The following is a 25,436-nucleotide window of genomic DNA, read 5'->3' on the forward strand; positions in this document are numbered from 1 at the left end:
ACATCCTCGACGCACCAAATTTCTCACAAAAACTCGACAAAACGGTCAAAGTCAGTCAAAAATAGATCAGGGTAGCTCTTCTCCAGATCAGCGCGTGGCGTGGAAAGAAAATAACTGTTGTCACTGCGCGAGGGTGGCGTCTATATACTACTCCTGACGTCATCGCGGCAACTACGACGCCCGCGAAGTCGACCGACACGCAAGGGTATTGCTCGAAGAAAAATCTCCGGATCCAGTCTGACGCCTGGGGGAAATTCTAAGGTAAGGAATCTGCAACTAGTAGTCTCTATCAGATCTTTGAAACTAAAGCCATAGAGTCCTCCTTGGTTCTAGAGCAGAGCCGGTTATTTTGGATAATTTACGTGCATGCACTTGCACAACAGGAGGCACCTGTCATAAAGGAGTTCTGCAGCTGGAGTGGTGTTTGGAGTATTATATATACATATATAAATAATCTCCATGCGCTGACATCACTTTCTTTCTGATCTCCATTCACACTGTCATACGTGAAGACACTGAAATCAGACTAGGTAATCCTGCAAGAAGATCTGACGAAGTGCCTGTCCCCCTGAACATGGCTAACAAGGCAGTAATGCATGGTGAACGTGTGGAGGGACGGCCACTTAACAGCCTAGAAAATGTCCATGACAGCCACAACAAGCACGACCACAGGGGTAGCAGCCTTTGCTCTGATAGAATGAGCATGCTGGCCTTCTGGGTGATGCATTTTGGCTAGTACACAGCAGATCCTAATGCATAGAAACAAAAACATGGAGTATCGAGGGCAAGGGAGTGTTCGATACAGTCCACTATCTGTAGATGGTCCTCTTGTCCATCACTTTGCCTTTCCTAGCATGAGACAAACAGATGAAAAGTTGGTCATCCTGTCTGTAATCTCTGGTCCAATCAATGCAGACGCTGAGGGCCCTTTTTGGATCAAGGTGATCGATTAATCAATCAATCAAGATTTGTAAAGCTCGGCTCATCACCTGACAAGATATACATGCGCTTGCAGGCCCAGAAAGCTCATTCGAACAGCCAGGTCTTGAGGGCCCTTCAGAATTATGGAAGTGAGGTGATGGTCTGGATTTGCGTGGGGACGCTACACCAAAAACAGAGGGGAGAAAGCAGTGAACATGAGGGAAAGCAAGCAGGAGGCACACAAAAATGGGGGAAAGCAAAGAGAAAGCAGTGAGAACGAGGGAAAAGTAAGGAGACACTCTGAAATGGATGAAAAAGCAAGGAGAAGACAAGAGCAAAAGCAATGCAGCAGCACGGGGAGATCTGAACCTGGGACCTACCATTTTCCTTTTTGGAGGGATGAGGCAGTATGTAGAAGGCCAACACAGTGAGGAATTGCCCTATGTGGAATTGTGTGAATACTTTGGGCAGAAATGCTGCTTTCGTCTGAAGGATCGGTGTATCTGGGAAGAATGATGTATATGGGGTACTACAGACAGTCCTTGGAGTTCACTCGCTCACTTGCCTGACTGATGTTATGGCGATGAGGAATGCCATTTTGAGGGTAAAAAAAGTGAAGCGGACAACTGTGCCTGGGTTTAAAGGGAGTGCACATCAGGTAGGTGAGGACGAAATTAAGGTCCCACTGTGGCATCACTGAGTTGGTAAATACATACAAACCAGTCCCTTAAAAAAAACACATTTCGACTGGTTTTATGTCAGTCACCGACATTTGTCGTTGACAGTCATGGCCCAATTCTGCACAATGTAAAGCGTTTTGAGGGGGGAAAAACAGGTTTTCCAGAAGGAAAGTCCTGCCAAGGGCCAGCATTGTTAGCTCCAAAAGGAAACTAACATCAGCGTGCGGGGGTGTTGTATCTGTAGAGGACCTCATGTCATTTCCAGAGCTGACAGACCCGATGCGGAGCCACACAATGCCACCTGACGACAGGCAAGGGAATTGCTTTAAAGTTTCCAGATACAGTTCGGGAACCTGGGGTAATTCACATGGTAAGTTAATCTGAAGTTAGAAGTCTCCTTCAGAAATGCTTATATTGCAACACAAGCATCATGTCATCCAATCAATAAACAATTTCCCCCAGAAATAACTATGCTCTTTTCATTGGCTGTACAAGCTAATGGTTGGCCTATCGCCCTCCAGTTTCGACCCTCAGTAATGTACCTGAGCTACGTACAGATTCAAGGTACTGCTAAACAGCAACAAGGATCTATGACAAGTGACTCTACTACTCATGGTGGTTTGATATTGTAAGGAAACTACAGTTCTTGCACCAGATATAGCTACATCATCAGTAGTTTTTCTTCTCTACTGTACTGGTTACCATTTACTATGATCTACATCCTAGCTTTTACCTAGATTAGCATTGTAGGAGGCTGGCTTAGTATATTGTGTACACCTATAGGTGGGGCACCCTATACTGAGTGCAGGCAACCTTTAGTGATAGTGTAGGAGGTTCCAGATAACCAGAGCTCTCAGAGGGGTAGCTGTGGAGGGCAGCTAAGGCTTATCCAGGAGGCTGTAAAGCCTATACAAAAAATGAAATGCGAAAATCACTCCCAACCCAAACTACCGCCCAAGGATCCTTAAGACTGGGGAAGCATAGGAACGCCCAAGGTAAGTAGATAAGATTCTGCACGTGCCCGTGTGCAGAGTTGTAATACCGGGTCAGTGTCTATACGATAACATGTGGAAGTCACGGTTGGAGTTTTTGAATTCTAGGACCCTTCCCAGAGGACCCAGAGGAAACCTGTTGAGACAAGGGGGATTGGATAGTGTCCCCATCCATGGATACCTAGAACAGTGGAGTACCTACACCAGGGAGCCCAGGTGCATGGGGTGAAGTTGTGTTGGAACTCCCCATTGAAGTCAACGGGACCTCGGTTGTCCAACTGCTGTCATGACCAGTGGACCAGGTCGGTGGAACCCAGGTGTGGAATCCTGAAGAAGTGGACCTAAGAAAAGAGGGGGGCACAGTCCAACCCACCTGGGGTGCCCAGGCAGAGCAGGAGGACAATTCCCAGCCTTCTTGGAGATGCTTTTCTGTTGGATGGTGGGCGAACAAGTTCAGCTGTGGAGTCCAGGTGATGCAGGAAGACCCCTGAAGTCACCTACGAGGGATCAGTGGTCAGCAGGACTAACAACAAGTCTTGGCAAATGCAGGGAAGCGTTGCAAGAAGATTTCAAAATGTGTGGGGACCAGCAAGGTCCAGATGACCCAAACTTTGTAGGTTGGTCAGGGCCAGCCCATGCAAGTAAGAGACCCAGCAGGAATTGATGGAGCCCCCACCAGGACCCTCTGGCAGCAGGCACAGTGTGTTACAGGAAGGCCTCAGCAGCACAGCAACGGATGATGCCCAAGTTGCAGGCGTTGCAGAGAGGATGTTGTTCTTGAAGCTAGAGAGTGCTGGAGGCCCAGGCTGCTTGGAGGTCTTCGGATGGAAGAACCAAGAAGCCTTGGCAATGGCAGACGATGTGCACAGGGGTTCCAGCCAAGCAGCTCCAGCGAGGGACCACAGACTTCTCATTTGCGAAGAAGTCGGTCAGACCTCTAGAGAGCCACTGAACCACCACCTGTGTGGTAGAGCCTTGAAGAGTCTGTGGAACAGCAGGATCCACAAACCGGTCGTCAACGTTGAGGTGCCTGTGAATGCAGTGGAGTGACTCCTTCACTCCAAGGGAGGTTCATTCTTGCTTTCCTAATTGCAGGTAGAGCCCCTGTGACTCTGAAGGATGCACGGCCATGGGAGTTGCAGAAGTCTTTGCAGAACTTGGAAACAAAGATGCAGTAGGAGCCCTCCTACTGGTTAAGTCTTGCTCTTAGTTCCAGCGAAGAACAGCAGCGGTTTCGGTGTCCAGGTTGCAGAAGTGTCTTGCAGAGGAGACAGGCACATGGTTCCTTAAGTCTTGCAGACAAATCTGGGGTGCCACCCTCAGGGGAGCCCTAAAGTAACCCAAGAAGAGGGGGGGTGTCAGGATCATCACCCAGCTGGACTAACCAGTCAGATGCTCCCAGGGGCCTCTGCTCATCTTATTTCCAAGATGACAGAATAAGGGGCCACCTGGCAGAGCTCTGTGCACCTCCCTAGGGGAGGATCTAGACAAGGGGGTGGTCACACCTCTGTCCCTTGTGTTGTTTCGCGCCAGAGAGGGAGTCAGGGGCTCCTGCACTGGAGTAAACCAGTTTATGCAAGGACGGCGCCAAATGTGCCCTTCAAAGCAGTCTGGTGGCACTCAGAGGCACCCCCACTCCAGCGACACCTATTTCTAAAGGAGAGGTGGTCACACCTCTGCTTTACAGGAAATTATTTGTTCTGCCTTCCCCTGCCTGAGTTAAGCTCAGCAGCAGGAGTGCAGAACAGTGTCTGGGGTCAGCAGAGTACGGACTGGCATGCAGTCCCTGCAAGGCTGTACCAGCAGCTACGGAGGATCCCCTAGGGAACCCCCAGAGCACATGGTATCATGCAACTGGCACTGGAATCGGTGTATTAGCATGATTCCAACATGCTTGATACCAAACATGCCTAGTTTTGGTGAAGCCATTATGTAGCTGGACATCTCATGTTGACCAGTGTTGACTACATACCTTAAGATGGCTTCCCCACACTTATAAAGCCCAGAAAATGGAGTATGGGGTTTGTAAGGGCACCTCTGGTCATTCAGGGGTACCCTCACACTGAGAACCATGCACCCTGCCCTCGGGCTGTAGGGCCTATCTTACGGGTGACTTTTAGGGTCAGAGTGCAGTGACCATGATATAAGGCAAACCTTATATCTGGGGTGAAAGGTATATGCACCATGGCACACAGGCCGCAACGTAGTCAGTTTCCATGGGCCCTCATGGATGGCACAATACATGCTGCAGCCCATGGGGGACCCCTGGTGTACCAATGTCCTGGGTACCTAAGTAGCATGTACTAGGGACTTACATGGGTGCACCAGTATGCCAATTGTGCAGTGTAAAGATACTTACCAACTCAATTTAGGGGAGAGAGCACTGACACAGGGTCCTGGTTAGGAGGATCCCAGTATACTACAGTCTGAACATACTGACACCAGGCAAAAAGTGGGGGTAACTATGTCACAAAGGTACTACTTTCATATAACCACGTCACACCAATACTGTTCTATATGCAGGGCCCTGTTAATCATTCCTTTGAGTACAATGCGATTCATGGCTTGATCGAGTGCCTGTGCCAGCAATTTAAATGACTTCATACCCCTCTGCTTCCTGGCATTTGTAACACGTAAGTCACTGATGTTCGAGACCTTATAAAATTCTGCAGTTATCTGCTGCTACAAAGAGTGCTTGCTTGGGCATTCCCTGATGACACGGTAAAGGTTGCCAGGGGTGTTGACAGGCAGCAGATTTCAAGTATGTCCTAGTTCATCCTGTGTGTTAGTGGTATATATGTGGTGTAAAATCTTGTCTTTTTTGCTTTAAGGTCGGCTCCCTTGCAATCCGGCCTGCATTTTAAACAGAAACTAAAACATGGAGTATCGATGGCAAGGGAATGTTCGCTACAGTCCGCCATTTGGTTCTCTGCCTTTAATGTGCTTAGGCTGCATGCACATTAAACCCAGGCCCACTGACTTTGCCAAAGCTTATTTTTTCTTTGTGTTTACAACACCTAATTGACAAACACCTAGTTTCATGATACTGCAGTGTATTTTATGTCATCCTTGATAGGATGTGCTGGGGAGAGGCTGGGCGATAACAAAAGCACCTCACTTTTTCACTGCACCACTTTCCAGCAGGAAAACACAGCACAAATCACTATTCAGGAGTGAAGTCCTAGTTGGAGGCCGGGCTCCCTAAGCAGAAACATGAGGGTAGACAAAATGGGCCTGGCAGTCTCCATCTTTGCAAGCCTCTTAAAACAGTAGTCAGAGAACCAATAAAAAGAACCCGTATCTGAAAGAAAAAGCTGAACATCCTACCCTTCGCAGATCTGGCAATATTTATCATCCTGAATGCCATCCTGGAGTGGCACATTAACAGCATAATATCTTCCTTTTCCAAGACCGATATCCGACACATCTCCCGTACCTGCGAAGGAGACCATTGAAGGGAAAATTAAGTAGCCACAATGCAAGTCCAAATTCAAATGGCTGCAAGTCAGAAATAACGAGGTACTGTAACCCCTCCCCCCCATCTCACCACACAGAGGGAGTATCTTTTGAAACTATTTCATTATGTGCACTTTTTTAATATATAATGAATGCATCGGTATTGCATTATTTCGGCAGGATTCAGCTGATTTCAGCTCGGTTTTGTCTTGTTATGTGTTATGGGAGTACAGCATCACAGCAAAGTATATTAGGGCGTTGAGAAGTTATCATCAGAACAAAATCCAGCAATGAATGCAAAAAAATAAATAAAAGCATGTTGCCTGTATATATTCTACTGACCAGGCAGAAACATGAGCCAGAGAAGTGTACTAGGCTAACTGCTGAGCAAGGAATATCTGAACCTACTGAGCTCAAGTAAGCGCAGAAACTGATACTGCGCCAGGTTATAAGTCAAGCTGTACACTTTCCTTAATGAATTTGTCTTCCAAAAAGGTTCATGTGCTTGGAGTCTTGATAATAAATAAGCTTAAATTGATCTAAATCTAAAACTCAGCAGGTGTTTCACCACCTGTCTGCTGGCCTTTGAGTAAATGTTCAACTCTATTAACATCACAGACCATAATGGAAACTGATCTGTCAACCATTTGATGAACCTGCACTGTGAAGTTTGAGAATATAAATCTTGAATCAGAGTAGTATGTTTTGTTAGGTTTGCAGTACAAAAATTGTTTTTTTAGTCCTTTATCTCTCAAATCAGCACAGGAAAACAGAAGGACTCTTCAACTTAACATGTTAACAAAGGCTGTGATAATCACTTCAAAGAGTCGACATAAAATTTTTTAAAATATAAATCACGTCTTGTATTCAAAATAACAACCCACATTGTAATGAGTTTCCGGAGTCACTGAACAGACAGAAGTTGCCCACCTGCGGTAACATAGTACTCTTATCTCCACCTCGGAAACTTTCCGTATAGATCACTGCTGTGGTTTAGCAGTTTAAAACTAGAGAATACACAGGACATCGGTCCTGAGTGTTGATGCCTGCATCACCATGAGTCCCTCCTCCACCTACAGCCTCTCAGTTTCAAACAGCAGTGAAAAAGAGTGGCAAAAGAAGATCCATTTAATGAGTTATGACTATAGGCGTTGGTATAGATAACTTACTACAATGCCTGTACATGTCTCTTCCAACTGTTGTATACAGACTACCAAAGAAAGAACCCTGGGGCATTTACACTATTTAGGCTAGATCACTGTCTGGGGAACAAAACAGAAAGACTGGCCTAGTCATTTCAACCAACTGCTCTCCGGAACGCGCTCACACACTGTGATTTACAGAACCTCTTGAGGGGCCAACCATGAGACAGCACTGGTAATTACTAAAGAAGAATGTTATGACTCTCAGATAATACTAGTTCTTATCAATATTTTGCAAGTGCTAAAAATTATTTATCTCTAAAATGGCCTAGCTAGCAAGCTGAGCCCTCAGAAATGTTATTCCCTTCTTTTGCTGTGCTGACGAGTTCCATTCAGATCCCAGGATGTACTCATCCGACTTAAAGATGCAATAAGGATAAGTTACTTACCTTTAAATCCTAGTTCTCTTCCAGGGGTATCCTCATCAAAGTCATAAACATTGAATATTCCCGCCCTTGTGCGGGGACCCCGGAGCATATATAAAATACACACACATTATACATGTGTAAAACAGCAATGCAGGCTATAATGTTAAAAACAGGCTAAAATGCTTTATTTCTATGAAGTTTTTTTATTTTTTTATTATAAAATTACAATAGAGAATAAATATCTACCCAAGCCCCCAAAACTGGGCTTAGGGAAGCAAGCAGCAGTAAACTCTAGAGAAAAAGAGAAAAAACTGCATTGAAAAACAATGGAGCATTCTTAGCCAATAGGCTGCATGCAGGTTAACACAGGAGAACCATAAAAACTTTGGCACCATGCCTTTAAGACCCTGAGCACCTCCAGTATCCCACCATGCCTCAGGGGTGAAGGAAAGGTGACAGTTGGTTCACAGTTAGGTCAGTTCCTTTTTTACGGTGACAATCTGTGTAACTGATTCAAAATACAGTCTGTCCTGCACTTCTAGGAGACGTGCGTCCGGGGAGGAGGGTGGGTTGTTTATGACTTTGATGAGGATACCCCTGGAAGAGAACTAGGATTTACAGGAAAGTAACTTATCCTTCTCTTCCAGGGGATCCTCATCAATAGTCATAAACATTGAATAGATTAGCAAGCCCATCCCTAAACTCTGCGGACTGTCCGAAAGAAGTGCAGGAATAGATACGTATTATGCAAATAAATTTCTCAGAGAGGCCTGCCCCACCTGGGCATCCGCTCTTGCATCTGAGTCTAAACAGTAATGTCTAGCAAACGTATGTACAGACTTCCATGTAGCAGCCTTACAAATCTCAGATATTGGAACATTGTTAAGGAGGGCAGCAGTAGCCGCTTTTCCCCTCGTGGAATGCGCTTTAGGCCTCGCTAGTAATTGTTTATTAGCCAGCTGGTAAGTATTAACAATACAAGAAACTATCCATCTTGATATCGTTCGTTTAGATGCTGCCTCTCCTGTCCTCAAATGACCATAATTTACAAACAAGCGGTTAGAGTGTCTAATCGATTAGTCTTATCCAGATAAAATTTCAGCACTCTTTTCAAGTCTAAGGAGTGCAATGCTTTCTCTGCCGGAGTCTCCGGATTGGGAAAGAAAGTCGGTAAAGATATAGGGGGTGATTCTAACTCTGGCGGGCGGCGGAGGCCGCCCGCCAGAGTTCCCCCGCCAGAATACCGCACCGCGGTCATTAGACCGCTGCGGGTATTCTGGGTTTTACACTGGGCTGGCGGGCGACCGCCAAAAGGCCGCCCGCAAGCCCAGTGTAAAACTACCTTCCCACAAGGACGCCGGCTCCGAATGGAGCCGGCGGGGTGGGAAGGTGCGACGGGTGCAGTGGCACCCGTCGCGAATTTCACTGGCTGCAATGCAGACAGTGAAATTCTTTGTGGGGCCCTCTTACGGGGGCCCCTGCAGTGCCCATGCAATTGGCATGGGCACTGCAGGGGCCCCCAGGGGCCCCACGACACCCCATACCGCCATCCTGTTCCTGGCGGGCGAACCGCCAGGAACAGGATGGCGGTATGGGGTGTCTGAATCCCCATGGCGGCGCAGCGCGCTGCGCCGCCATGGCGGATTCAAAAGGGCAGCGGAAAACCGGCGGGAGACCGCCGGTTTTCCACTTCTGACCGCGGCCGAACTGCCGTGGTCAGAATGCCCTGCGGGGCACCGCCAGCCTGTTGGCGGTGCCCCTGTCATTTTAGCCCTGGCGGTCGACGACCGCCAGGGTTAGAATGACCCCCATAGTCTGATTGATATGGAATTCTGACACCACCTTCGGAAGGAAAGATAGGTGAGTTCGCAGAACCACTCTATTGTCATGAAAAAACGTGTACGGTTCTTTGGAAGACAAAGCCTGGATTTCGCTGACCCTCCTCGCTGAAGTAATGGCCACTAAAAAAGCCGTCTTCCACGTAAGGTGTTGTAAAGAGGCCTTATGTATAGGTTCAAAAGGAGGGCCCATAAGTTTTGCCAATACTATGTTCAGTTCCCATGGAGGAGAAGGTCTCCGAATGGGCGGAAAAACTTTTTTCAAACCTTCTAAGAAATCCTTGACTACAGGTTTCGTAAAGAAGGATTCCTGAGAAGGTGACTTGCGATAGGCTGTAATAGCAGACAAATGTACCTTAATAGATGATACCTGCAGACCGGACTTTGCCAGATGAAGCAAATAGGACAGTATGACATCCTCCTGAGCCCATATGGGATTGTGACCTTGTTGACAGCACCATATGTAGAATCTCTTCCACTTAAAAGCGTAAGAACGCCGCATGGAAGGCCGTTTGGACTCTTTCAAGATGTTCATGCACTCCTGTGAGAGCCCTAGGTGCCCATACTGCAGGAATTCAGGAGCCATGCTGTTAAGCTCAGAGAGGGTAGGTTGGGATGTAGAATCCTGCCCTCCATTCTGCTCAGAAGATCCGGTCTGCACGGCAGCCTCCTGTGAGGTTTTTCCGATAGGTTGAGGAGATCTGTGTACCAGAATTGACGGGGCCATTGTGGCGCTATGAGAATCATTCTGGTTCTGGATCTGTAAAGTTTGTTGATCACTGCCGGTATGAGGGGAATTGGCGGAAAGGCGTAGAGATATATCCCTGACCAGTCGATCAACAGGGCATTCCCTCGAGATCCCGGACGGTAGAACCTGGATGCGAAGTCTGGGCATTTCTTGTTTACTTCGTCTGCGAAAAGATCCAGTTGAGGCCGACCCCATTGAGCGAAGATGTATTCTGCGACTTCGCGTGTAGGACCCAATCGTGAGCGTCCTCTAGGTGTCTGCTCAGAAAATCTGCTTCCACGTTTTGTTGACCTGGCAGGTGAACCGCTGTAAGTGACATTCCTCTGGCCAGGAGCCAATGCCATATCGTTTGGGACTCTCGAGATAGGGGTAGGGATCTCGTTCCCCCCTGTTTGTTCAAATAATACATCGTGGTTGTATTGTCTGTTTGTATTAGGAGCGTTTTCCCCTGAATTAGTGGTATGAAAGACTTGAGAGCCAGATGGACCGCTCGGAGTTCTAGCAGATTGATGTGGTACTGCTTTTCCTTGTCTGACCACAGGCCCTGAGCTTGAAGGGGACCCAGATGAGCCCCCCATCCCTGAAGAGACGCATCCGTTACCAGAGTGTCGGATGGAACTACCTGGTGAAACGGAGCACCCACTGACAGGTGAGGTCTGTGCATCCACCATCTCAATGACTGAAGTGCTACTGCCGGTAGTCGCACTCTGTCCTCCCAGCGACCTGTCCTTTGGCTCCAGTTGCTCTCCAATGCCTCTTGGAGGGGCCTCATGTGGAGTCTGGCATTTGGGACAATAAAAATTCATGATGCCGTGGAGCCCAGCAGCGATGTCACCTGACGTGCCGTAGGTGCGTTGGCTCTCAACAGGTCCTGACACTTCCTGTCTATTGAGGATAGTCGTTCCTCCGAAGGATACACTCTTTGGAGTTCTGTGTTTATGATAGCTCCCAGGTAGTGAAGGTTCTGTGTTGGAATCAAGGTTGACTTTTGGTAATTGACCTGAAGACCTAGAGACTCGCAAACTCCGAGCACAATGTCCCGATGGCTTCTCGCCTGCTCCGGAGAAGAAGCCTTCAGTAACCAGTCGTCTAGGTATGGATATATGAATATCTTTTGTTTTCGAAGATGCGCCGCTACCACTGCCATACATTTCGAGAAGACGCGTGGGGCAGATTTCAGGCCAAATGGTAGAACTCTGAACTGATAATGCTGTAACGCTACTTGGAAGCGCAGGAATTTTCGATGTTTGGGAGCTATTGGGATGTGAAAATATGCATCCTGCAGGTCGATGGAGCACATCCAGTCTCCCTGATGTAGCTGAGGGAAAATCTGGTGAAGCGCTAGCATCCTGAACTTCTGTTTCCTTATGTATTTGTTCAGCAGCCGTAGGTCCAGAATTGGCCTGAAAACGCCCTCTCGACCCTTCTTCGCCACCAGAAAGTAACGGGGGTAAACCCCCTTTCCTCTGTGCGCAGGTGGAACCTTTTCTATGGCATTCTTTTGTAGGAGGGTGAGAGCCTCTTTGCGCAGCAGGCTGAGATGAGATGGATTGCCTTTGGTTGGTGGCAAGTGTGGTGGAGGCTGTTTGAAAAGAAGAGAGTAGCCATGTTCGACAATATTGAGCACCCATTTGTCTCTTGTGATAGAGTGCCACTCGTGAAGATAAGCTGTAATACTTTCCCCCAACTGGAGTGGTGTACAGTGTCGAGGGAAGCGAGATCTCATTGTTTGGCCGGCGCTTTCGGAGTGGACTGTTGAGGTCTACTTGACCCTCGCTCCCTTGTGTTCCTTTGCTGAAAAAGAGGGCGTCCCTGCCGTTGCTGTGACCTTTGGGACCAGTGAGGGGTTTGAACCCTCTCCTGAAAAGGGCACCTGTCATAAGGCCTATACCTCCGCCTGAAATCTTTCTTTCTTTCCAGGCCCACTGCCCTCATGGTATCCACCTCGGTCTTCATGCGGGCCATTTCCTCGTCTGCATGGGCACCAAATAGAGAGTTCCCAGCGAATGGGAGATTCAGGATGCGTTGTTGTGCTTCCTGCTTTAAACCAGTGAGCCTCAGCCAGGAAGACCTCCTTGCACAGATTCCATGCGCGTACCTATGTGCAGCTAAATCCGCCCCACCTGCTGCCGCGCTGATAACCTGGTTGGATACCAGGCATCCTTCTTGCAGGATCTCTTGAAAATCTTGTCTGTCCTCTCTGGGCAATTTCTCTGTGAATCTATTGAGAGAGTCCCACAGAGAACGATCATACCTGCCCAGGAGTGCAGAAGCACTGGAGACTTTCATTGCCGAAGCCGCCGTCCCGCATATCATTCTCCCCAGAGAGTCTAGATGCCTGCTCTCTTTATCCGGGGGGACCGTGGATGATGATGCCACCGAGTGGGTCTTTCGGGCTGCGGCTAATATTACAGAGTCGGTGGCGGATCCTTCCTGAGGAACAAAGGGTCCTGTTCGGGAGCCTTGTATTTTTTGAGAATCCTAGCCGGGGCAGATTTGAGCGAGGCTGGGGCTAGAAAAGTGTCCATGGTTGGCTGCAACAAACCAGGCACTAGAGGCAGCAGCTTTTTTGATGCTGATCTCTGTTGTAGAGTCTCAAAGATGACTGACGAGGAGGTATATGGCTCTGAAACCTCTATGTTTAGTTTCTGCGCTCCTCTTAACAGCACCTCGTTAAACGTGGTAATGCCATCCACCGGTGAGACCCTAGCAGGTGGAGAATCTGTTAGGGTGGGTGAGTAACGCCCGACAGATGATCCTGACGACGACCAAGAGGGTGATCTTCTTCGTGAACGAGACCTGCTGCGAGACGCTGTAGCAGAGCGCCCAGGCCTCGCGGCCGGTTGACGAGGAGCAGAACGAGCCCGTCCTGCCCTTGCTGTAGGTGAAGGCGTTCTTGGCAGGGAGGCAGTAGGCGAGTACATTCGCGAATATTGCGAATCCTGGGAGGCCGCTGGTCTGTTAAGGCTCTCTAGCCATCTTGGAGATAGATTGATGGGAGAGACATGCCCAGATGATGCCGCTCTTGAACGAGATGAGTCGCTCGGTATGGAGACCACTGGAGATGGTGCGGCCTTGTCTGGCGTGGGGCGATGTTCTACTCTCTGCGGGACAGGTAAAACCTGTGTCGACGTCGACGGCTGTGTCAACGTCGAAGGGCGCCCCACCGGTTGCTCTTGCCTCGACGTTGAGTGTCTCGATGTTGAGTGTCTCGACGTTGAGTGTCTCGACGTCGAACGGCGATCTTTGGACCTCGACCTGCTCGCCGTCGTGTGCCTCGACGTTGAGCGGTGGGAAGCCGACGCCGGATGTCTCTCATGTCGTCGTGGCGATTTGGACGCCGTGTCTCTTGACGTCGGGGGAGCACAGCCTTTGGCGGCGACCGGGCACGCCGGCGATGGTTCGACGTCGATCGGCGGGCTGCCGTCGACGGAGACCTGCCCCTGTGATGGTGTTCCCTCGACGCCGTCTCCTTCGACGTCGGGTGTGTCGCCGTCGACGGCGATCTATGCCGGTGAGACGGTGGTAGCGACGACGTCGACGGGGAACAAACAGGTACTTTCCTACCTGCTGACGTCGACCTCGCCATTCTCTCCTGAGAATGGCCTGCTGGTTGTCTGGGAAGTGAAGAGGACGATGTTTTCTGCCTCTCCTGAAGCCCATGTAGCCTGATCTTTTCTCTGTCCTTCAGAGTCCTCTTTGACATATTCTTGCAGTGCTTACAAGTGTCAGGGCAGTGACTCTGAGGCAGGCACACTATACACAGAGAGTGTGGGTCTGACTGGGCCTTCTTCTTCCCACAAGCAGGGCATTTGACAAAAAGTGAAGGCATTTTTCTGTCAGGAAAAAACTGCCAGCTCAGACAAAGATGTTATCTGTCGAATGAAAAAGGAAAAAACGCTTTTTTAAAGGATTTTTCTGAGAAAAACTCAGAAAAAGTGAGAGCTCAATGCTCCAGGATCCTCTCAGAAGAAGCCGGAAAAAAGAACTGACCTAACTGTAAACCAACTGTCACCTTTCCTTCACCCCTGAGGCATGGTGGGATACTGGAGGTGCTCAGGGTCTTAAAGGCACGGTGCCAAAGTTTTTATGGTTCTCCTGTGTTAACCTGCATGCAGCCTATTGGCTAAGAATGCTCCATTGTTTTTCAATGCAGTTTTTTTTCTTTTTCTCTAGAGTTTACTGCTGCTTGCTTCCCTAAGCCCAGTTTTGGGGGCTTGGGTAGATATTTATTCTCTATTGAAATTTTATAATTAAAAAAAACTTCATAGAAATAAAGCATTTTAGCCTGTTTTTAACATTATAGCCTGCATTGCTGTTTTACACATGCATAATGTGGGTGTATTTTATATATGCTCCGGGGTCCCCGCACAAGGGCGGGAATATTCAATGTTTATGACTATTGATGAGGATCCCCTGGAAGAGAACTAACTCGCTACATATGCTTAAGATCTAGTCTATGAAGTCTCTCCTCGTTCCAAGATGAGCCGGAGAGCAAAAGTAAAGCAGGAAGCTGTACACATGATTTAGGTGAAGTTATGAAATATAAAGAAAAAGAGGTACACTGTTCCAATCAAGAAGAAGAGGAGGGAGACCTAATTCGACAGGAGCGAGAACCCTCAAGCATCTCACTGGATGACTAGCTTCATCATTGGGAAAGCTCCTCGTTAGGCCGGTGCTGCAATGCCCAACGGGCTCCCCGAGGGAGGCTCTTAACCGTATTGCTCTAATAGATGGAATTAGATCATATAAATGGAGTAACAAAATTCAGGTACTCAAGCAACAGTGGAGAGAATGAAATAATAAAATTGGTTATCCATCATATAGTGTTAATCATAAATTTTAATCAGTGCTAATAAGGTCGCCCATCCCCGGTATCAGGATAGATATATCGGGGACGCTGTCAGGCGGGTAGGTTTAATAACCTACGAGCGACGTGATAATTAATGTCAGTTCCAGTTCCTGACATGCGATTCCTAGGAGCTCTATCCTGATACCGGGGATGGGTGACCTTATTTGACATAGCAAGTAGTTAAAAGTAAGTGACTGTTTTTGTATTCCTCTCCCGAGTAGGGTCAACATTATTTCATTTTGGAGAAGTTGTAAAAGTATTTTTGGTCCTGATGAAGCGTCAATGGATCCAGCTGGACCACCAGACGCGAAACATGTAGACCTGATGACTAGAGGCGCCATACTTGGTTTAATCCTCTTGCGTAATTGTTGAGAGCACGTGAGCATTACCACTCACCCTTTGACTCTCACTTCGTTTTTTAATCTTGGTCTCCATCTTATTAGCACTGATTAAAATTTATGATTAACACTATATTATGGATAACCAATTTTATTATTTCATTCTCTCCACTGTTGCTTGAGTACCTGAATTTTGTTACTCCATTTATATGATCTAATTCCATCTATTAGAGCAATACGGTTAAGAGCCCCCCTCGGGGAGCCCGTTAGGCATTGCAGCACCGGCCTAACGAGGAGCTTTCCCAATGATGAAGCTAGTCATCCAGTGAGATGCTTGAGGGTTCTCGCTCCTGTCGAATTAGGTCTCCCTCCTCTTCTTCTTGATTGGAACAGTGTACCTCTTTTTCTTTAGAATTCATACTGGGAGACTGTACACTGGACCATTGACCTCCCGGTCCCTCCTCTTTGCTCCGAAGTTATGAAATAGTCTTGGCCAAGAATTGTTCCACCTTCAAAGTAACAAAGACTTCTGAAACAATACCAAATGGCAAGCCAACAGAAAAGTTTCTCTGTAGCAATTCAGAGATGAAATATGGATGAGCCATCAATGCAGTGAACACCAGGCTCGAGTACCATTGCAAGGGAATATATGGAACTGGGGAACATTTGTTTAACAAATCTTCCACAACTGTGAGACCAAGTAGAACACAGAAAATAACAATTCCCTTGGTTTTCTCATGAAGATGAAGCTCCTACATAACTCGCTATAATACAATGATACAGTTGCCTTTGAAGTAATCGCAAATGTATTCTGCGGCCTCCTCGCTGGTTCCGAGATGAATTGCATTTGAGCAAGGACATTTGACTGTTGCTGTTTAGGGATTCCTGGGTCTATAATCAGGCTTGCAGATCCAGCATTCAAGTGCTCAGTGTGAAATCACTGGCAACTACAATAACAATGAAGGAGATAAAGGGCCTGATTTAGAGTTTGGCCGACAGGTTACTCCGTCACCAACGCGAAGCAATACGGCAGACGGGATATCCGGCACATGTGTGACGGGGTAACCCCATCTGCCAAACTCTAAATCAGGCCCATAGTGTTTAGCAGCTAAGGGCCAGATGTAGCATTATCCGAATCGCAAATTCGGATGCAGAACGGTGTCTCAGACACCTTCTGCGCGTCGCTATGGGGTCGCAAAGACCAACCTCATTAATATTAATGAGGTGGGTTGCATTTTGCGACCCCATAGCGAGTCCCTGCACTCACAGGGAAGGTGGCCTGCTGGAGACAGCAGACCTCCATGTCTGTGACTGCTTTTTCAATAAAGCAGTTTTTTATTTTTATTTTGCAGCCCGTTTTCCTTAAAGGAAAACGAGTTGCAAAATAAAAAAATTAACGAAACCATTTGGTTTCGGTTTTTCAGAGTAGGCAGTGGACCACTGCCTGCTCTGAAAAACCCTTTTTGGCAACATTCACAAAGGGGAAGGAGTCCCCTGGGGACCCCTTCCCTTTTGCGAATGGGTTACCACCAGTGTGACACTGGTGGTAACTGCGAATTGCTTTGCGACCGCATTCGCGGTCACAAAGCAATTTAGCATAGCGATGCGAGTCGCAAATAGGAAGGAGATAACCCTTCCTATTTGCAAATCGCATTCACAATTTGCGAGTCGGTACCGACTCGCAAATTGTGAATGAGCATCGCATTTGGCATTTTGCATGGCGCAAACTGCAATTTCTGCAGTTTGCACCATGCAAAATGCTTTCTACATCTGGCCCTAAGTCCCATGCAGATACCTGGACTCAACCCTCCAGCTAGGAAGGGGCTGTAGAGTGCTGTTGCTCACTGCTCTTCCTTCTTGTATGTAGTGTTTACTTGTGAGATAATTAAAGGTTTTTGTCTGGAAGAAAAGCAGTAAAACACTGACTGGACTGATATATTAAGAGGTACTGGGGTGATTTACTAAGTTCTGCAAGTCTAAACCTTGCCACCTCCCTGAGTTCGGATTCAGCATGTTCTCTCTTGCTACCCTGAGAGTCTTGTGCTATATATAAGACCTTAGAATTCAGTTGGGGTCCAATTGTAAGGAGGCCCAGGCACACCGGAGTCGAATAAATACAACTGTAAACAACTGGAGCTTAACCTAGGACTACCCTGCGACCCCCTCACCTCCACGTCCCTCGAACAACTTGCCACAAACCCAGTTAAAAAAAAAAATAACAGCTTAAACTAAAGAAGCCGCTGGAAAAGCTCCAAGAACTACTGCTGACATAGCTAACTGGTGAGCCACCACAAATATCTGTAAAATTATTTATTCTGAGTAGAGCTTTTTCAATTGAGAGACCATTTGAAGCAGTTCTTATGTACACATAATTTTTCCTGATCAGTCTCAGGAACTGCAGATGATGACTATTTGAGCCTTCAATGTCATACCCAAATTTAAGGTGGTCATTTTGAATTTCATAAAGAGAGGGCTGGACATAGACTGGAAGCAATATTTTACATTCCGGTGCACTTTTATTGCCAGCTGTCCACATTTGTAGCTCAAGTTTGTGGTTTAGCTCAAGGCCAGTTTCTAAAGGTAGTTTTGACCAGGTTCCCAACATGTTTTATGAGCCTGGCAGCATAGTCTGGATGCATTTCTTTGTACCATCAGCAGCCGTTCCATGGCTATAAATGCAAGTTCAGACACTTTTGTCATATGGTCATAATTTATGAGTCCTCTTTTGGCCTCCTTGAGCTTACATATTTCTTCTGGAGCCGTGTGTATACTATGTTGCAGCATGAAGCTCAATCACTGTTTTGTTTTTCAAACTATATTTATTGGCATTTTTGATAAAAATAGATGACATTTCAGTGGAAATGATACGCCAGTTACAATGTAGGGCTTACACAAATAACATTAAGACAGCTTACATGAACATTACATGCAGCATGAACTTCTACTTAAAATAGAAAAAATATCATTATGTATAAATAACTGTTGGCTGAACATAATTTAGAAAACAAAGATTTAAATCCGTGTGCATTTCAATTATGAGTAGTAAGTCTGAACCAACAAACAACCGTGGTCTGGAAGAGAGCAAGGATGGTGACAATGGTCAGGTGAGTTACCTCTTTCTGGCGGGTGATTACTATAATTGGAAACCTAATGGAAGAATAGGATACAGTATTGTGTTGTATTGCAATTGCATTTATATGGTGCTTGTCCCTGATGAGGCGTTGAAGCGCTTTACACCAGGCAGCATGCTGCTCCGGAACCCAAGGAGAGTGGTTAGGCCAGTGTGATTGGTTTCTGTTGGGTATTGGGATTAGTCTTGTGCATTCAAGTTCCAGTTTCCTTGTGGTAGATTAAAGTAAAGGGAGTGAAATGTGATCACAAGTGGCAAGTAGGGATATATATGAGTTGATGCAGGTATTTGGTGGTGTTAATAGATGAGCCGGAGGAGATTAGTAGTGTTAGTTTACAGAGGTATCACTTTCCAAAAAAGCAGAGGGTGTGACCTTTGAAATAGGTTGTGGGTAATTTGCAGTGGGTGGGGGAAGAATAGCAGTGTAATTTGGAATTGGGTTTGAGTTGTCAGGAAGCAACCAAGTGTTATGTAACATTCAGATCCAATTGCCATACTAGGAACAACGCCTCCACTGGAGCCCATAATAGGGGGACCAAAGCGGGTCTTAGGGAAGGTGCAGCAAGGCATCTACAGAGGTAAAGTGTCATCTATGGGCATCTCCTTCAGCTTCATTAACATCAACAAGTCACCACTGCCAATCTGGTGCTTCCGCATGTCTCTGGCTACCTCCCTAGGCAAGGCTTTTCACCCACCTCATCCCATTTAATATTGACTTGGTGCCATGTCCCATACGTCAGAGAAAATATTGCTTTCTATTTAATAGTAACAGCCACTTTGTCTCTAAGAAGCAAGTTGCCACCCTATTATTCTCAGGTCTTTTAAATAGAAAGGTCTTCCAATAATTTAGGGTGACTAAAGCAGTGGTGGGCTTTGTAGCAACTTTATCACCTCTTTCAGCGTTATAAGGGACTCATAGTGCAGAGCTATATGGACCTTGTGCGCATCCTCCTGATGTTCCATGGTGTCAAGGAGAAACTCCCTAGGCAAGTCATGTTGGTGGGAGCAGTAAGTGTGCCGGTACTGCAAGGTGCCTCCAATCACCATCTCTACCACCCATACATGTATTGTAATGCGCTTTCAATGACAATTTAAAAAGAAAATGTAGGCCCGGGCTGCTTCTCACCGAAGAAATCCACAGTAACAGTAATAGAGAAGACAGAGGGCAAATGATCAACCAAAATCAGAAAAACTAGTGAATATCATGAGGAGTGTGCTGTGCAGCTTACACTAGTTCGAGAGCTCATCTGGGCGCACTCATATGTTATAACAAATGAGGTTAGTGGCCACTGGCAAGCGGGGGCTTCGGGGAGAGGGGGAGGAGTGGCACAAGCACAGGCAAACTACTAGGACATTGACCATCATCCCCCAACTGCTTTATAATGGTGCAAGACCACCCACCAAGGACAGTCAGAGAGAGGCTCGACCTACAATAAAAATCAAGGCAATGATCTGTAGGCGGGCCTATTATAAGAATAGTTTCTGGATCATTCAGGAGAAAGAGTCGGGAACTAAAAGACAGGCTGAACCCATCTGCACCGCTCATTATATAAGCTTGACAGTAATCTGACTCACCACCAACGTGGGGGGCAGGTCCTGGGGGGGAGGCATCAAGGAGGATGAGGCATCTCTTAGAGGCTTCGGATGAGGTGGAGGTCGGTGACTCAGATCGATCTTGAAAGGAGACAGCTGTCTCTAGCGCCAAACGTCTCCGGTCTAAAAACCTGTTCTTGCGTAGAAGCTGCTACTGGAGGCAGAAGGGCGCCAGGTCTCACCCTGGGTAACTACATCGGTGCCTGGCTCTCTGAGTCTCCCATCTGTGGGAGACTCTCTCTGAGTCTCCCATCTGTGGGGTATGTCCATCTGCAATTAAATTCCTTGACATCCCGGTGGTTGTCTATTTCGAGACATCTTGCTTGTCATGCAGCATCTAATTTCTCATTGAGATCCTTGAAGTGTAACAGTTAAATAACAGTTGGCCTCACTGCGGTTCAAGGAGGGGCAGGCAAGCCAGAACATGTTGGGCTCTCTCAACAGAGAAAAAGGGAGAGAGTTTGTGGCCTGCTACAAAGCTCTTTATCCAGTTCTTCAGAAACTCCACAGCATCGAGCCCCTGGGAGCCTTCAGGAACACCAACCATGTTGCTTCCTTAGGGGTAGCCCTCAACATACCCTGCTCTGCTCTTGAGGAAACACACTCAGCCCATATGTTCCTGATCTGTTCCTGTAGGTTCGATGTCTGAGGGCGAAATGCTATCTCCGGCTGGGTAACCTTTTTTGCCAACTTCTACTGGTCATTTCATGACAAGCTGATGGTAATGGCATCATTCTTCACCTCAAGAGAGGCTCTGGGTGTCCATATGGCTTACAGGATAGTGTCAAGCTCATTGGATTGGAATCAAGAGGTTCCATTACTGAATGGTCTTGACAGTTCACTAACAGTTGGGTGTTGGGCTTAGCAGGCTTCAGTCTTCCCATGTTTACCACAGGAATTAGTCATGGAAAGTGTGTTTAGCCCAGAATAAAGTGGCTGAAAGGAGAACAGCTGCTTAGGAAGGGGCTTCTCGGAGCAGCAATGATATACAGAAAGTCGTTGTCACACCCACTTCACCAGGATGGGAAAGGCCGATAATCACAGCATGATCAGTATGACTTTTGAGATGGCCCACTATACCTCAGTCCAGTAAGAAGTAGGCAGCTTGTGTCGACAGAGAGCTTCAATCTGTCTAAGCAGCACTTCCATCAGCCAGAGAAAAGCTTGGCAAGGCTAGATGTTGGGTGTAGTCCAATCTCTAAGATGGGAAGAAGGATTGTGCTTGAGGTTCCAGAGGTTCAGTCAACAGCAGGGTATAGAGGTCTGTTAGCCTTAGCCTTTTTCCAGCTTTCCAGGCCAAGCAAAAGGTTTGTAGCACCAAAACGCTGATGAATAATTTCCCGGGGACAGACTTGGAGAAGTCTTCTGATATCTGGGCACAGTAATGAGACCTGTTAAAATTAGCACTGGACCTATTTGCTGTCACTGGCCATGCCAAAAAAAGCATGCCCGGCTACCGCAGCAAGGGCAGTCTGGTCCTGTACATAGCACTGTCCACCACAATGCAGGGAGCCACAGGTACCAGTCATCAAAGAGTCAAGGCTGAGTACTAGGCACCAGCAGGTCCAAGGCAAGTCTGAACTACAGGAGGTAGGGTCTTTAAAAGCATCTTCAATTTCTGTCACGTGTTAGCAGGCCCTGACTTGTTACAGGTCTCTCCTCTGTCACCCGGGCTCTGTCTTAGATAAGACTTCTCTATGACAGCCACCAAGGATGGAAAGATGGCTCTAGGGGTCAGTCAGCGGCGAAGGAGGTAGCGCTAAAAAAGTGTTCGGGAGGAAAGGTAATGCTAGCTACCTCTAAGATAATCAATGCTGGTGATGTCTTCATAGTCTGGTCCTCGAGTCCACATCTTCACACCCAGGTGCTGGTGTTTTGTGAATCAGCTGTGTGGCACTTTTCAGGGGTAGGCCATGTTGGATGGCTCATTCTCTCCTGGCATGGTGGGTGTCAGGTCTGACAGTGGGGGGCCGAAGAGTAAGGCCTTGTATACCTGGATCTGTGTTGGTGGGTCAGGGCACACACCAGGAGCAGAGAAGGCCAGCTGAGCTCACACAGGCCATGCAAGCTCGATCAAGCTGACACGGTCACAGAGCATGGCAGAGGGAAGCCCTATACTGCCCTCGAGCAAGAACATCAGGCTTCTACCATGCATGAGGCCCACTGGTCATAGCCTCTGCCATACGCCAGCCTGATGGTCACAGCACCGCCGCAGAGGCTCGCCATCTGTAGCTTGGATCCCCGTCACTCTGTGCAGTCCAAGCATCGAAGATGCAAGCATAGATGGCCGGGCTAGAAGGACATCAGGAGCACCGGGCTGGAAGCAAGGTCAAGGTGCATCTGCCACCTGTGCCTCCTTGGCCACACCCCCTCATGTTCGCTTACTGTTAGAGATAACTGACACGATCTCTACAATGATTTGGGCCTGGAACTATCTTCTTGATCTCCCCTTGTATTCCCAAGCCTTTGACACATTCATTGCCAGTAGACATACAGTTACCTCATTCTACTCCCAGCTTCAGCTATTCCAGAACTTCTCTAACCTACTTCAAAAAACTTCACCCTCTGAACTATGAACCACAAACTCTGCCAACAGCGTCAAAGCAATAAGAAATACACAGTCCAAGAAATTAAGCACACCAAAGCAACGAAGAATAACCCTAGATGCTAAAGTTGTCACCCCACAATAGGAGTTCAAAGTTGTTATAATGTCTGCGCCCTGCCTTATTATTCCACTAATATTGCTGCATATTTTACTCATGTTACAGTTTCACGTTGAGACACAGCTTTTGTGGAATCCACATACATTATTTCTAGTACAAATGTAAAGCAAACAAATAAACAGAAGTACCAGGACCAGGCAAACAAACACACACCATTAATTTGTCACACAAGCAACCTAGAGATTTTGGTGTGCGAGACATCCTGCTTGATACACAATATATTAGGGCGCACACAGTTATTACAGCACTAAAACTAAAAGATGTTAACGATTTATCACAATGTACTAAATATATTTGAATTGGACATAAAACTTTGGAAAATGAATTAAAGCGGTGATTTAAGCACCAAAGACACAAGAGAAAGTGTTTATATAAAGGAGGCTCTCTCCAATAATAAGTGATATTTGGAACGGAAATGTACAGAGAAACAAAACAACCCATCACAGCAATACGTAGAACTGACACAGGAGACAAAGAAACAATAGGAAAGGAAGCACAGATAAGGATATAACACAATTAAAGGAACACACTCATTTCTGTTCCTGCCCTACAACTGTACCCAAGCCAAACCCTCCTGGGCCTGGCAGGATGACCGGCCCGAAGCGGAGATATTTTTGGTTGGAGCTGGACCATTGTTTTTTTGTGTTTTTTTTTGTAAAGATTATCCACAGACTCAAAGGCACCGGGTAAAGCAGAAGAAAAAAGGTGGAATTGGTCAATAAGCTTTCCAAGTTCAGGCTGGGGTTTTCCAATTAGGAAGGATTCGGACGATTCAGCCAGAAGGAAGGGAAGAAGGCCGCACCAAGGTATTCATTAACATCTTGTGAACTCTCTTTGGCACAGCACTTACCCCCCGAGGACACCTTGGACAACAACGAAGCTAGAAACAGAGATTTCCAAGAGAACTGCACTCTGACTCAGAGATCGGCCATTACTGCTGCCACCAGCAAGCGTACACTGGTCACCCTGCAGAACCATAAATGGCGTTCTGCACCCAGGACACTCCTTTAATCACAACTGAGACTGTCGTGTCACGAGCCTGTTCACAATCCACACCACATCTAAGGTTTGGCTTTATCGCCCACCAGATGTCTTTCTTCTCCTGCTGTGTGCCTCCAACCCAGTGTGGTGCTGGTTGGTCTGTTGCGCCATTTTCTACACCACCACCTCCAACTAACTGAGGTAACTAGTCCTCATCCTTGGAAATTTGCATGAAGCGCTCTATCCAGTGCAATATTTCTTTCCAGTTGCATTTAAAGACTTTAACAAAATCAGAGAATAAATATTACCTCGAGTGTTTTATGCTGAAATATAGACGTGCTGGCCAGTACTCACTATCCAGAATGTCAGTTTGCTCCTGAAAAGTGATGGTACTTTCCAACTAAATGCATTACAGCAGTACTGAGAAGTGCAGGCACTCGCCCTTTCAAATAAAAGAAGTATTGGGTACTCAGTAATGCAAAGTGCTTGCTCATTTAAAGCACTGAGCATCACTATTTGTGCTTTAGTTGTTCAGCACCGCAGGACCAGGCCAATGTAAGCACATTATGAGACATTCCGTGTGACCCTTGGTGTTTTTATTGCTCGGTTCTGGTCAAACACTGAGTGAAAGGCGTCAGATCCAATTCTTCCACTGCTGCTTGTTCCAACATTTCCCATTCTCTTCAGTTTTTGCAGCCCATTACAGTTCCTTTACACCGGGTATTTACACTTTTTTGCTAACTTCTGACAAGGCCAACGAGACAACTTTCAACATTATCACCTGTTTCTGCCTTTTCTATTGTTGCTTCTATGTGTATTTATTTAGGTGTGTTCAACGGCACCAAGAACGCCACCTTACAACAACATCAGGTGCATTTAGCAGTGCACCATTAGCCTCAACGTGTAGTATCCACTATGTAAAAGGCCCTTTCCATTTCTGTAATATTACAAATAATGCAGGTTTGGAGGAGACCAGGAAGTTATGAAGTCCTAGGTTGATTTGGTACTGAAAAGGTCTGAATTCCAGCCATTTCAGTTTTCTTTTTTGCGACGTGGAACTACTACCTTACTTATACTGCGAAACTCTTCTGCACTCTACGACAGAAGTGATAAGTCACACATCTGAACAAGTACCCTGATCGGATACTGGGGGAAGTTAGTACCGTGTTGTTGTCTGTCTGTCTGTCTGAATTAAGTTTTGTATTAGACTCTGCCTCTTTAATGGTCAAGTTGACGCATATTCAATCTAACTTTCATTTTGTCTCACTCCAAGAGATTATTTGGTGTGAGATGGTTGTGCTATCATATATGCAATATACCATACAATTCAAACTGGAGTCCGCAAGATCAGACTCATTCTATAGGGTTTCCGAATACATACACCTGAAGTAAAGTACTACCTGTGATGAACAGAGGCCAATAGGCAGGCCTGATGGCTCAACAAGTACAGCCTTAAACAGTTAGCAGCTCCAATAATATGCCTCTCCCCAACACGAGGTGGCCAAAATACATTGGGTAAATCTGAAGCAATGCAAGTTTGTACCAACCAACAACTGCACTGTCTCACAAGTGCAACATATGTCTAGCACCAGTCAGTTACACAAAATCAATTTC

At 46.8% G+C, this 25,436-nt stretch overlaps 1 protein-coding gene across 2 annotated transcripts in view; it reads right to left on the reverse strand.

Moving 5' to 3' along the window:
* HDAC8 (histone deacetylase 8) overlaps positions 1-25,436 on the reverse strand; it is a 571,221-nt gene that overhangs the window by 324,486 nt on the left and 221,299 nt on the right. For both annotated transcript variants that reach the window (XR_011199196.1, XM_069211852.1), the window contains exon 7: positions 5,921-6,029. Coding sequence is in view for 1 of the 2 variants with exons in the window: in XM_069211852.1 (XP_069067953.1) it covers positions 5,921-6,029 (109 nt within the window). In the remaining variant the exon portion in view is untranslated. The remainder of the gene's footprint in view (positions 1-5,920; positions 6,030-25,436) is intronic.

This window comes from Pleurodeles waltl, chromosome 10, assembly GCF_031143425.1.
Source record: "Pleurodeles waltl isolate 20211129_DDA chromosome 10, aPleWal1.hap1.20221129, whole genome shotgun sequence".
Taxonomy (NCBI): Eukaryota; Metazoa; Chordata; class Amphibia; order Caudata; family Salamandridae; genus Pleurodeles; species Pleurodeles waltl.